At 39.3% G+C, this 14803-nt stretch overlaps 1 protein-coding gene across 3 annotated transcripts in view; it reads right to left on the bottom strand.

The window, feature by feature from the left end:
- Positions 1-14803, bottom strand: part of Cd200l1 (CD200 molecule like 1) — a 66997-nt gene that overhangs the window by 16371 nt on the left and 35823 nt on the right. For 2 of the 3 annotated variants that reach the window (XM_039088891.2, XM_001065185.7), the window contains one exon: positions 1476-1590. In XM_039088891.2, coding sequence (XP_038944819.1) covers positions 1476-1590 — 115 coding nt within the window. Of the gene's footprint in view, positions 1-1475; positions 1591-13369; positions 13423-14803 lie in introns of those variants that run through there. The other variant, XM_039088892.2, reaches the window with a different exon arrangement.

Genomic DNA, 14803 nt, shown 5'->3' with positions numbered 1-14803 from the left:
CTGGAGAACCATGACACTGACATAAGAATAAACTGAATACTGACCAAACATTCCCCTTCCCCTCCATGGCAGCTCATTGCAAGAATAGGCTACCAGTTAGAATTTGAGACATTTATACAGAAAACCCCTTGAGAGTTTGTCCCAATTACTATAACTTGACTTTGTTTTTACCTTAAATTGTGAAAACAGTAATTTATGATCTGTCTTCACAGTGATCATACCTTCTATATTAGCAAACTTATTTATCATTTGCTCCAAAAAATCCCAAGTTTTACATGTGGATACTTAATTAACATAGCTCCTGGGTATAAAGTAGACATTTAAAAGTGACAATGTTCCAAACAGAATTCTTAATCCTCCCTGCAAAGATTGCCATTTTTCTATTCTTTCACATGTTTATGCAAGTTTTCCTTAGTGTTAAATCACTTGAGTAAGATAAGTAAGATAAGTCACTCTCTCTCCGCAGCTGTCATTCAGGAAATCCCATCCTGCATATAGCTTTAATCCCTCCTCCTCTTTTCAACCTCTTGATTCCAGACATATGTCATCCTGACTAGTGTAGCAGTCTCTACATTCTTCTCTTATAAGGTATGTCTTCCGCACTCCAGTGACAGAGCTTTCTAGATTATAGAGAAGATTCTCAAGCTTCTTTGGTTTATACATTTCCTTGGATTGCAATGTGGTAGAACAAATACACCAAAGGTTTTTAAATTTAAAGAATATATAATGACAGAAAAACAAATCACACGCCACCAATTAGGTCTACAGTTTTTCCTGTCACTGCCTAGTATCGTATTTACACTTATCTTCCATCGTGCATTGCCATCCACCACGGAGCTGGATAAATGGATGTGTATTTTATTATATTAACCCTACAAAGTAAGATTTCCATTTCACCTTATGGCTCAGTTGGATCTGTCCCAGGCTTCCTGGCTCTAGATCTCTCTTTCACCCGTTTCCCTGGACCTTGTGCTTTCTTCTGTGAAAACTCATTCTCAATAAAGAATCTTAAACTTGTGATGGGGGGATGGCTCACCAGTTAAGACAACTTGTAGCTTCATCAGAGGACCCTGGTTCAGTTCCCAGCACCCATATGGAGGTCTCATAACTGCCTGCAACTCAATTTTCACACTCTCTTCAGGTCCTCACTGGCACCAAACATGCATGTAACATACAGAAACACACAAATAAAAGAAGCTCATAATATAAAAATAAACATTTTGCTTTAAAAATTAGTACACTCAATTCACTATAACATAAAATGCCTGCTAGTGGTCAAATTTTTAATCACCGGATATCAAGAACTGTCTAGCACATGGGAACAAGATTTCCTTCACTATTCTTTTCTCGATAGATTTTTTCCAGAACCCCTGGAATTAAAAAAATATTTCCATCTAGCTCTATTGTATCTAGTTTCTCTGACACATCAGGTCACTATTGCTATATCTGTCTGTCTGTCTGTCCGTATATCTTACCTTTTCTTTTTGAAATGAATAAAGCGAAGGGCCCCAATGATGATCCATGAAATGAGAAACAATATGATGAATATAGTTGCTGTTATCTTCCAGTTTAAACAAGAATTTGTGGTACCTGAAAACCATAAACCAGACAAATTGTTTCTCTGGTTACACTACGTGACTATCCTGGGGCCTTAAATTTGTAAAGCTTTCTTGTCTTGCTACAGCTTCATTGCCATCAGACGTACTCTATGAGAGGCTTTGTCATTACCACGGAATGAAAAGTAAGATCCCAGATGGCAGGTGCTACTTCTCTTTATAATTAGGAATGCGCATGCTTTTCAGAGAGGCACTGTGGCTTCACCTTTGGCTGCACCGACGAGATTTTATCTAGTTTTTTACTATTCTTTTCCAACAAAATACCACATAGCCATTTTAGATAGGTGGAGGAGAATGAACATGAAGATTTATATAGAAAAATGAACTCTTTTCTGAAGGTAATTCCAATAAAGCAGAAACTACATATGGAATTCACATCTCTCATATTTAACATAAAATAAGCAAGGCATAGCCTTTTTCTGCATTGATAAATTGCCTATTATTGATAAGTGCATTTTAATAAATAATTAAAATGGAGCATAATGATACAGCCAACAGATTTAGGAAGATACTGATGGTATTAAACTCATACAATCAAGCTGTTTGAGTTGGAAACATTGACCAGAAAAAAGGAGTTGGCCAACTTCAGTTTCAAGAGACAAACAGAACACACATATTACCTATAAATTTTTGAAAATTCTTAAAATTAGCATTAAAAGAAAAAGAACAATAGCGAGAATATTGACATGACCTTCTGGGACAATAACTTGTGAGAAAACAGACTTAGAAAATGTAACATGAACAGAAGAATGAGCTTTAAAGGTGACAAAAACCAGGAACGAAGCAGAAAATGACTGAAGACTTTGGGGACATTATTTTCAGACTGGAAAAGATATAGTTTCATTAAAATAAATAATTAAGGAGATTCTTTTTTTTTTTTTACATTAACTTGAGTATTTCTTATATACATTTCGAGTGTTATTCCCTTTCCCGGTTTCCGGGCAAACATCCCCCTCCCCCCTCCCCTTCCTTATGGGTGTTCCCCTCCCAACCCTCCCCCCATTGCCGCCCTCCCCCCACCAGTCTAGTTCACTGGGGGTTCAGTCTTAGCAGGACCCAGGGCTTCCCCTTCCACTGGTGCTCTTACTAGGATATTCATTGCTACCTATGAGGTCAGAGTCCAGGGTCTGTCCATGTATAGTCTTTAGGTAGTGGCTTAGTCCCTGGAAGCTCTGGTTGCTTGGCATTGTTGTACATATGGGGTCTCGAGCCCCTTCAAGCTCTTCCAGTTCTTTCTCTGATTCCTTCAACGGGGGTCCTATTCTCAGTTCAGTGGTTTGCTGCTGGCATTCGCCTCTGTATTTGCTGTATTCTGGCTGTGTCTCTCAGGAGCGATCTACATCCGGCTCCTGTCGGTCTGCACTTCTTTGCTTCATCCATCTTGTCTAATTGGGTGGCTGTATATGTATGGGCCACATGTGGGGCAGGTTCTGAATGGGTGTTCCTTCAGTCTCTGTTTTAATCTTTGCCTCTCCCTTCCCTGCCAAGGGTATTCTTTGATCCTGAACCCTTTCATTCCCCTTCAATTCCCTTCCTCACCCAGGTTCCTCCTTCCCTCTACCTCCTATGACTATTTTATTCACCCTCCTAATTGAGATTCAAGCATCCTCACTTGTACCTTCCTTCTCGTTTAGTTTCTTGTGTCTGTGGAGCGTATGGCGGGCATCCTGTACTTTATGGCTAATATCACGAGTGAGTACACACCATGCATGTCTTTTTGGGTCTGGGTTACCTCACTCAGGATATTTTCCAGTTCCATCCATTTGCCTGCAGAATTCATGATGTCCTTGTTTTTAATAGCTGAATAATAGTCCATTGTGTAAATGGACCACATTTTCTGTATCCATTCTTGAGTTAAGGGACAACTGGGTTATTCTGCCTATTACGAATAAGGCTGCTACGAGCAGAGTGGAACACACGTCCTTGTGGTATGGTGGAGCATCTTTTGGGTATTTGTCCAGGAGTGGTATAGCTGGCTCTTCAGGTAGAACTATTTCCAATTTTCTGAGAAACTGCCAGATTGATTGGTTGTACAAATTTGCACTCCTACCAGCAAGGGAGGGGTGTCCCCTTTCTCCACATCCTTACTAGCATGTGTCGTTTCTTGAGATTTTGCCCTTAGCCACTGGGTTAGGTGTAATAAGGAATGTTAGAGTTGTTTTGATTGGCATTTCCCTGATGACTAAGGATGTCGGGGGAGGCTCCTGGGAGTCAGTGCAGGAACCTTAGCTGAGATTCCTAATAGTGGGGATATGGAAGCAAAGAGACCACCTCCTATAGCCAGACAGGATCCCCAGTGGAAGGATAAGGATAACAACCCACCTACAAAACTCTAGACCCAAAATTTGTCCTGTCTAAAAGAAATGCAGGGACAAGGATGGAGCAGAGACTGAGGGAGTGGCCAACCAATAATGGGCCCAACTTAAGGCCCACCCCACAGGCAAGCACCAATCCCTGACATTATCAATGATGCTCTCTTATGCTTGAAGACGGGATCTAGCATAACTGTCCTCTGAGAGGCTCCACCAAGTAGCTGACTGAAACAGATGCAGAGGCCCATAGCCAACACATTAGATGGCCCTCAGGCACTCATATAGATGATCTGGGCAAAAGATTGAGGGCCCTGAGGGGAGGGGATCGGAACTCTACAGTAGACCAACAGAGTCAACTAACCTGGAGTCTCGGAGCCTCTCGGAGACTGAGCCACCAACAAAAGAGCATACATGGGCTGGACCAAGGCCCCTGGCACATATGTAGCAGATGTGGAACTTAGTCTTCATGTGGATCCCCCAACAGAAGAAGTGGGGACTGTACCTAAAGCTGATTCCTGTCTGTGGAATCCATTCCCCTGACTGGGCTGAGTTTTCTGGACTTAAAGGGAGAGGATGCACCTAACTGCAGAGACTTGATGTACCAGGGTTGAGGGGTACACCTGGGCAGTGTGTGTGGGGGTGCTCTACACTCTCAGAGGAGAAGGGGAATAGGGATGGGTGAGGGACTGTGTGAGGGGGTGTTTGGGAGGTAGGGATAGCAATCAGGATGTAAAATAAATAAATAAATAAATAAATAAATAAATAAATAAATAAATGGGATGGGGGGGGGAGAAACACAAACAAAACCTTGCTTCTTGAAAGAAGAAGAAAAAAAAGTCCATGAAAGAACTTGAAGAAAATGTTTGTACAATCTCCCAGATACTATGAAGAAATGAAAACATCTTGGATATTAAAGTAAAAGCCTTGATGTTCAATAGCAACCCAGATGAACATTCTATTTCAAACATATTTTTGTTATTCCAAATAATTGGGTAATATATCAACATGGTATATCTCGTGTCAAGATAGGTACCAAAATCTGATCTATGGAACAAAATAATTTAGAGGGTTTCTCTACAGTGTGAAAGATCCACTGTTGTCTTAACTCCCCACAGTTTATTCAAGAAGGGAGAAGACCCTGTTCCTTGACATTGGAGAATAATAAAGGCTGTTTTGCTTGGTGCTGAATTCTTAGGTAGTCACTATATGAGGCACTGTATTTTGCCATAAATTGCATTGTTAAAATGAAAAAGCTGGAAGGGTACTGGAAACAAAGTTCAAATTCTCTCCCAGTTTAGAAAGTGGAGAGTTGAGAATCTTACATGATCATACTGAGAAAAGAATAGGTTAATACCCCTGGCTTTTTGAAAATTCAGAAAAACCCTTTATTTGGTAAAAATTTTGTGATTAGAGATTTTATTAGACTGTTCCTAATGTATTCAAATGTTATTCTAGCTTCGTATCATTTTATTTATTTATTTTATTTTTATTTGATATTTTCTTTATTTACATTTCAAATGTTATTCCCTTTCCTGGTTTCCCCTCCAGACATCCCTACCCCATTCCCCAACCCTGTACATCTATGAGAGTGCTTCCTAACCAGCAACCCAATCACTCCCTCCCACCTGACACTCCCCTACACTGGAGCATCGAGCTTTTACAGTATAAGGGAGTCTCCTCCCATTGATGCCCAACAATGTATATATGTAGCTGGAGTCATGGGTCCCTCCATGTGTATTTCATGGTGGTTTAGTCCCTGTGAACTATAGTGGGGTCTGGTTGGTTGATATTGTTCTTCTTTCTATAGAGTTACTAATCCCTTCAGCTCCTTCAATCCTTTCTCTAACTTTTCCAATGGGGACCCCATTCTCAGTTCAATGGTTGGCTGCTTTCTCCTCTGTATTTGTCATGCTCAGACACAGCTTCTCAGAAGACAGCTATATCAGGCTTCTCTTAGTATGCACTTCTTTGGCATCAGCAATATAGTCTACGTTTAGTGGCTGTATGTATGTGGACTGGATCCCCAGGTGGAGCAGGCTCTGAATGACCATTCCTTCAGTCTCTGCTCCAAAATTTGTCTCCATATTTTCTCCTATGAATATTTTTGTTCCCGCTTTTAAGAAGGACTGAAGCTTCTGCAATTTGGTCATCCTTCTCCTTGAGCTTCATGGGGTCTGTGGATTGTATCTTGGGTAATTCCAGCTTTTGGGATAATTTCTATTTATCAGTGAATGCATACCATGTGGGTTTTTTTTTTTTTGTGTGATTGGGCTACCTCACTCAGGATGAATTTTTCTATCCATCCATTTGCCTATGGATTTCATGAAGTCATTGTTTTTAATAGCTGAGTAGTATTCCATTGTATAGACGTATAGATACATTTTCTGTATACATTCCTATGTTGAAGAACATCTGTGTTCTTTACAGCTTCTGGCTGTTATAAAGAGGGCTGCTATAAACATAGTGGAGCATGTGTCCTTGTTATATGTTGGAGCATCTTTTAGGTATATGCCCAGGAGTTATATAGCTGGGCCCTCAAGTAGTACTATGTCCAATTTTCTGAGGAACCTCCAGATTGATTTCCAGAGTGGTTGTACTAGCTTGCAATCCCACCAAGAATGGAGGAGTGTTCCTCTTTCTCCATATCCCCACCAACATCTGTTGTCAACTGAATTTTTTAATCTTAACCATTCTGACAGGTGTGAGGTGGAATCTCAGGATTGTTTTGATTTGCATTTCCCTGATGACTAAGGATGTTGAACATTTCTTTAGGTACTTCTCAGCCATTTGATATTCCTCAGCTGAGAATTCTTTGTTTAGCTCTCATTTTTTAATAGGGTTATTTGATTCTCTGGAATCTAACTTCTTGAGTTCTTTGTATATATTGGATTTTAGCCCTCTATCAGATGTAGGATTGGTAAAGATCTTTTCCTAAACTTTTGGTTGCTGTTTTGTCCAAATGACAGTGTCCTTTGCCTTACAGAAGCTTTGTGATTTTTTTTGAGGTCCCATTTGTCGATTCTTGATCTTGGAGCATAAGCCATTAGTGTTCTGTTCAGAAAATTGTTCCCAGTGCCCATGTGTTTGAGGCTCTTCCCCACTCTTTCTCTTAGTTTCAGTGTATCTGATTTGATATAGAGGTCCTTGATCCACTTAGAATTGAGCTTAATAAAAGGAGATAACAATGGATTGATTTGCATTCTTTTACACGCTGACCTCCACTTGAACCAGCACCATTTTTTGAAAATGCTGTCTTTTTTTCCCCACTGTATGGTTTTAACTCCTTTGTCAAAGATCAAGTGACCACAGGTGTGTGGATTCAATTCTATTCCATTGATCTATCTGCCTGTCTCTGTACCAATACCGTATAGTTTTTATGACTATTTCTCTATAATACAGCTTGAGGTCAGGGATGGTGATTTCCCCAGGAGTTCTTTTATTGTTGAAGATAGTTTTCACTATCTTGGGATTTTTGTTATTCCAAATGAATTTTCAAATTTCTCTTTCTAAGTCTATAAAGAATTGAGTTAGAATTTTGATGGGGATTGCATTGAATCTGCAGATTGCTTTTGGCAAAATGGTCATTTTTACTATATTAATCCTGCCCATCCATGAACACGGGAGGTCTTTCCATCTTCTGAGATCTTCTTCAATTTCTTTCTTCAGAGACTTGAAGTTATTGACATAAAGATCTTTCACTTGCTTGGTTAGAGTCACACCGAGGTATTTTATGTTATTTGTGATTATTGTGAAGGGTGTTATTTCCCTCATTTCTTTCTCAGCATGTTTATCCTTTGAGTAGAGGAAGGCTACAGATTTGTTTGAGTTAATTTTATATCTATCCACTTTGCTGAAGTTGTTTATCAGGCTTAGCAGTTTTCTGGTGGAACTTTTGGGGTCACTTGAATATAATATCATATCATTGGCAAATAGTGATATTTTGACTTCTTCCTGACCATGCTGTCTCTCAGAGGAATAGGGAAGACCTTAAGTCCAGAAAATCACTTGGACACTTGAATCTAGGCTTAGGAGAATCATGGAAGACTGGTGCTCAGGCAATGGGAAATGCAGAGGCACAGCTCAAGAAGTTTCAGAAGAGAATAATATTATGAAGAAGCCTAGATGATTATTGTGATATTTTTGGCTTTTTATCCTTGTCATTAAAAATCTGCCTGAGGCTAAATTGAAGAGTTTTTGATTTATGGATTGGAAGAGGAGATTTCAAGAAAGTCTAGTGTTGAGTCTGTTATGTGCTTATTAGTAATCACTCTTTATGCACATCTCTATGAAAAGGATCAAGTTGAGCAAGGAAAAATGCACAGGACACAGTTTGAGGAGAGAAGAAACACCAGAAATGTAGTACAGCTCAGTCAGGTGCTCAAGGGGAAAACCAAATCATGGGCTCCTAAAAAGCAAAAAATAAATTAAGTACTTTCATATTTTAAGAAAAAGCAACGAGGACACAGTCACAATCAAATCAAAGCAAAAAAAAAAAAAAAAAACAAAAAAACCAAACAAAAAAACAAACAAAAAACAAAAAAAAAAAAACAAAAAAAAAAAAAACAAAAAAAAAACCCACCTCCAAAATAACTCAATACAATGACTGGGATTCACTCACAATCTGTGCTCCTCCAAAGAATTGCTTCTCTGCCTGGGCCATCTGCAGTGCACACAGCTTGTCTTCTAAGCTCCTACTGGCTCCATACCTCTGTTCCTCACATTCTTATTGGTCACCCAATGGTACTGGCATCTCCAAAATGCTAGGGTGCCTTGTTACATCTGGGGTATACTTTTACCCTGCCACACAGAGCCAATCTTTAGCTGCTTTTCATGATCCTTTCATGCCTTCAAAGCCAGTACTCCCTGGGATACTGTTACACTTCCACATTTGACTATCTGTGCAAGGTACAGCCTCGGCAATGTCTGTAAGACAGCTTCTTTGTACAGAGTTTGAGTAAACATTTTTCAGAAGACTTCAATTCAGTGACGCTGGTCTCTTCTTAAAAATCACCACTAATTCCTTTGCTTCTGCTGACTAGTATCGTCCTAGCAATGCAAAGATTTTACTTTATTGGTTCTGGCATCTTGTTCATCACAGTTGATCTGTCAGTCCCAGCTGATCTGTCAGTCCCAGCTAACCAGAACAACAGACTTGCAACTCAAAATTGCAAATGGCCCTGATGTAAACTTTAATGCTCTCTCTTGAAATTTCACAAGTCAAGGTCTTCATTGTCTACACTGCTCTCAACATTTCAATCTTTCAAGCTCCTATAAAATATCCCACTGAGTACTTAATACTCAATGGCTTTGTTAGCCCAAAGTTCCAAAATGCTTCTATAGTCCTCTAGAAAAACAACATGGCCAGGTCTGTTACAATAGTACCCTATTATTCTGATATAAACTTTTCCTAGTTAGGATTTTTATTGCTGCAATGAAACACCATGACCAAAAAGTTAAGGTAGGTAGGTTCTATTTCGCTATTCATTATCAAATGAAGTCAGGACAGGAACTCAAATGAGGCAGGAACTTGGAGGCATAAGCTCATGCAGAAGCCATGGAGAGGTGCTGCTTACTGGTGTGACATAATACTATCCAGCATAGTGTGCATAGTATACATATATTTGAATGCTTAATCATCAGGAAGTGGTACTACCTAACAAGAAATAGAAGATGTACCCTTTTGTGTTGCCTCATTGGCAACAGCCCACAGGGGTTGGTTAGGCTTTGAAGTTTCAATTGCCCAAATCAGGCCCAGTGTCTCTCTCTTCCTGCTGCCTGTGGCTCTCCCATGTTGAACTCTCAGCCACTTTTCCCAGACCGTGTTTACCTACATGCCTCCATGTTCCTCACCATGATGATAATGAATTATTACTCTCTGAACCTGTAAGCAAGCCCCAGTTAAATGTTTCCATTCATGAAACTTACTGTGGTCACAGTGTCTCTTCACAGCAATAAAACAGTGGCTGAGACAATTACCACAACTGAACATCCATCCATATTATGTTCATAGCATTTACACTAACATGAAGAAATTATGAAAGCCAAACGTAGATTAGGAACAACATTTCTACCACTTGTCAAGAGGAAGAGATGGAAAACAGTAGGTAAGCCAAGGATCTCCTCCACTTCCACAGAGCATCTAAGGGTCTGATGAAGATCGAAAGCAACAGTCTTGAACTTCTGGGAATCAGAGCTCAGCGCACATGGATGGTAGCAAAAATTTGTCGACAAAACCAAAGTCTAATGGTTGATGTAAAATTATATAATACAGGCTACTTTGACTCCAAAAGACCTAATTAATTTGAACCCACACTTAACTTTAGACTATTAAGAAAATATTAATAAATTATTTTAACATCTTTTTAAAATATCAAAGATTTACTAAATCATAAAGATCTAGATCTAGTAAGAGGAAGCTTCCAGGTGACAAGCTTGACATTTAGAAACATATTTCACCTAACAAAAGTACCAATTATTAAATTCAAAGTTAAAACCAAGCTGCTGAGAGCTGAGCCGAAATGTCAATATTAAAATTTAGCAATAAACACTGAAGGTAAATATTTGCCAGGGCAAAGAACTGTGATATCTCCTGGAGGCTTAAATCTCCATAGTTACATCCCAAGGGTGAAGCAGAAAGAGCTCTGCTTTTCTAAGGGGCATATGTTAAATGATTTCTGTTCTTTCCATTTTTTCCAGTGCTAGAAATCAAACCTAAAGCCTTGCTCCTGGCAACCAAATATTGTACCACTAAGCCATACCCCCAATGCTTTCCTATCTGATTTTACCTGGAGTAAGGAAACTATGTCTACCATAAACACAGCTACAGCAAATGTACGTTAGAGGAAGATATTATAAAGCCATTCACTACATAATGTTTATATGTATAATTTTTTCTTCGGGTGTGTGTGTGTGTGTGTGTGTGTGTGACACACATTAGTTTATGAGCTTCCTTGATGTAGGCAATGAGGATTTGATAGTTGTGGTAAAAAGTATGGGGTGCCACAATGATATACTCATCAGGCACACCCATTGCTATGGTTGATACACTCGTTTTTGAAAATAGAATTAAAAGTATTGGCAGGATGCAGACAAACAGCAAACAGACTTACACGACTGCTGGGAACTTAAAATAGTTTGACTACTGGCATGTCTTGAAAGTATGGAATATTTTATTTACATATAACCAACAAATCCACTTCTGTGTGTATTATTACCAGGGAACTGAGAATATATGTTTATGTAAAACCTTGTGCACAAATGCTTAAGATGAATTTTACACAAAAGTCAAAAAATACAAAAAAATCCAAACATGTACCAGTTGAAGCATAGATAAAGGAAGTATGGTATGCTTATTCGGTAGAGTACTTTTTATTTATATAAAATTGAAGTACTGACACATGTCACCCTATGGATGAACCTTGAATATTCCGGTATATGAAAGAAGTAACATCCAAATAGCAACATATACTGTTATTGCATTTGTATGAAGTAACCACAAGAGATAAATTCACTAGCATAAAAAAGTTATTGACTACCAGGGAATAAGAAGACCGCTCATTTCAAGGCATTGAAAATTTTGCCACTGGTAGGAGGTGTTTGGTTTCTTCAGAGAATGGTAGAAATATCCTAAGTAAACATCAGCATCTTTTGCAAAATACTTAGAACATACCAGTAATCTCTAAATCGTATACTTTAGTAGGGTAAGTTCTATCTTAATAAAAACAAAATGCCAAGGGGAAAAAGACTATGGGTCTTTTTGGTGAAAACTCATAAAGATATTCTAAGATGGATTTACTGATAACTGTAATGTTATAAATATATTAAATGTAATTAATTAATTAACTTGCATACTTGCAATGAGTAAGTTGTACATTGTTTAGGTGACATTTAAATAAAGCTGTTATCAAACTTGAAGAGTCACTTATGTTTGCAGTTTCTCATGGACAAGGTCTAGTGCACAAAAACAACCAGCATGAAGCATGAAGTTAAAAGAGTGAAAAACAATGTGTGTAGACTCTTATAGGTAATGGAACAAAAAAAGTACCCAAAATGCGAACATTAGGGTTTCTGATTTATGTAATGATTTTAATGTACATAATACAATTCAATGTGGTATTCCAGAGGTGAGGAGGACTATAAGAAGATTGGATACTATCATCTTTTAAAGAGATAGTAGTCATTGTTCCTCCAAAAGTAATGAGAAATTGTAACCCTCAGACGGAGATATTTAGAAAGGCTGGGTCAGTGGAATAAGACTGTCATTTAAGCTACTTGGGAGGCTGAGGCAGAAGACTGAAAATTTAAATCCAGCCTGGACTATAGAGTGAGCTGAATGAGTTCAAGTATAACCTGGACAACTTAATAACATCAAAAAAAGGAAAGAAAAGAAGGGAAAAGGAAAGGATAAAGGAAGGAAGGGAGGGAGGGAGGGAGGGAGGGAGGGAGGGAGGGAGGAAAACAGACTCTAGGAATGTGTCCATCTTTGTGTGTGAGCATGCCCATGGCCTGTCTTCAGTTCCCACTCTTCTTCACCTGAAAATAGAAGTTTAGGAAACCCTAAGACCTTAAATGGAATATAAATACATGGGCTATGAGGGGATATAGTAATGGAGCTGGTGAAAAGGAAATACAGAGACAACAGGGAGAGCACAGTGAAAGAGGGAGAAAAAGAATAAAGTATAATAATACACACAGATGAAAATGCTAATGATGTCTAGTACTCTTTAGTACTGAAAAATTAAATTTGAAAAGAGAAAATTTAATTGCCAGTGCAACAATATCAAAAGGTCCCACCTACAAGACATGCTTGAGTCATGGTAGCAGTCCCTTAAGAATAGCCTAAGGTCATCATAATAGGAAGGAGTCCTTGTGTCAGAACTGCTGGCCCCAGTGATTTTCAGCTCCCTTTTGTTCACATGGTGCATCCTACCCTACTGTGCACATGGTGCATCCTACCCTGAAAGCCTTTCGATTACTGACCAGCTCTGTGCTGCTTGTGGGTCCCCGGGTTGGGTTTCCTAGGCTTTTACTAGAACTTCAATTCAATTCAATTCAATTTATATTTATAATTGTCTTGGTCACTGCTCCACTGCTCTAAAGAGATGCCATGACTACAACAACTTTTATAAAAGAAGATCTTCAAAAACTGGCCAGAGAAAAGGCTAGAGTTGGAATTGCAGAGTTTTTAGCTGCTATGTAAGTGACGGGGATCCAATCTCATCATCTGGAAGAGAAGCCAGTGCTTTTAATCAGTGAACCATTTTTCCAGCCCTCCAGTAAGTATTTTTTAAGAGTATTTAATATCCCCAGTATTCAGGGAAATGTGAATTAACGTTACTTTGAGACACCACACCATCTCAATCAGAGGACTATTAAGAAGGAAACCGACAACAGATGGTCAAGAGGATGTGGAGGGGTCGGGGAAGAGGAACATTTACTTACTGCTGGTGGTGATGCAAATTAATACAGATACTATGGAAATTGGTTTGGCAGTTCTGCAAGGAATTAAAAAGAGAATTACGAAATGATCCAGCTGTACACTCCCAGGCATATACCCTAAGGACTCCAGATTCTACCATAGAGGCATTTGTACATCCATGCTTTTTGCTATTATGTTCAGGGCCTAGATGTCCATCAACAGATGAATTAATAAGAAAAATGTGATATATATATATATACATATATATACATATATATATACAATATAATATTATTCAATTGTAAATAAAAACAAAATCATGAAATTTGTACAAAAATGATGGATCTGAAAAGCATGAATATTAAGCAAAGTGATAACAAACTCATATGACAAAACCCATATATTCTGCCTCAAATGTGAATTTTACCATGTTTGTGTGTGTGTGTGTGTGTGTGTGTGTGTGCCTGTCTGTCCATCTCTTTTTGTATCTGCATAAACAAGATCAACTGTAGGTAAAGAAATGGGGAGGGGGGGAGTGTGAATACAAGGACAGGTAAGTTATAGAACAGAGAAATGATCTGGGACTAAGTATGTTCTATGGCAGGAGGCATGGGGAGGCAAGGATATGGACGAAATGGAAGGAAGGAAAGTGATAAAATGTCACTTTGTTCCAAACTGTCATTATACTATCTAGCACATTATATGATAATTTAAAAATAAACTTTACAAATGAGGGAAAGTCAATGGTGTCACCAAATTGATGAAAGAAAGAAAAAAAAAAACCTACCTAACATGAATTACAGTGCAATGGAAATGTTCCTTTAAAATTATTGTCATGTCAGGGTGGTCTTAAGGAAAGCACCTAAGCACCCGCCAAGGGCACCACTGTAATGAGCAAATACGTGATGAGGAGGTGGGAAAGACGGAATGCTCAGTGGAGGGATGGCAGACAAAGATCACAGAAAGGTAGAACTGGAGACTCAGTGACAGGGAGGAAGAGGCAGATGTGAGGATCGGGGACAGTGATAAGGCCATGGGGAGACCTTGGCCCACGCTGCCACCAAGGTAGAATGCTACAAAGTTACCACCAAAACCAAGAAGACTTTTGTGGTCTGGTCTGCCCGCCACCAGAGACCGTGTGGGTGTCTGGGAGTCATGCTGCTGTAGAGGGTGGGTGAGAGGAGCTGATCTGACTGGCTTTCATTGCCATGCTGCTGCTGGAACCAAGTCTGAGTCTGTGGTCCTATGGCAACTGGGGACTGTGTTGATGTCCCAGGCCTGTGTTAGCACTGAAGGCCATGCAGATATCCCTGGTCTGGACGGCCACATGAGGCATTTTGCTGAGCTGGCTCTGTTCCTCCTTGGTTACCACATTCAGAAGAGCTGGCTCAACCCCTGCCAGGGTAACCCAGTAGAGCTCACCCTGGTGGCAGGGGAATGGATGAGGATGTGAGTGT

The sequence above is a fragment of the Rattus norvegicus genome, chromosome 11 (assembly GCF_036323735.1).
Source record: "Rattus norvegicus strain BN/NHsdMcwi chromosome 11, GRCr8, whole genome shotgun sequence".
NCBI lineage: Eukaryota > Metazoa > Chordata > Mammalia > Rodentia > Muridae > Rattus > Rattus norvegicus.
Note: the sequence above shows the minus strand (reverse complement) of the source record. Positions and strands in the feature narration are given on the sequence as shown.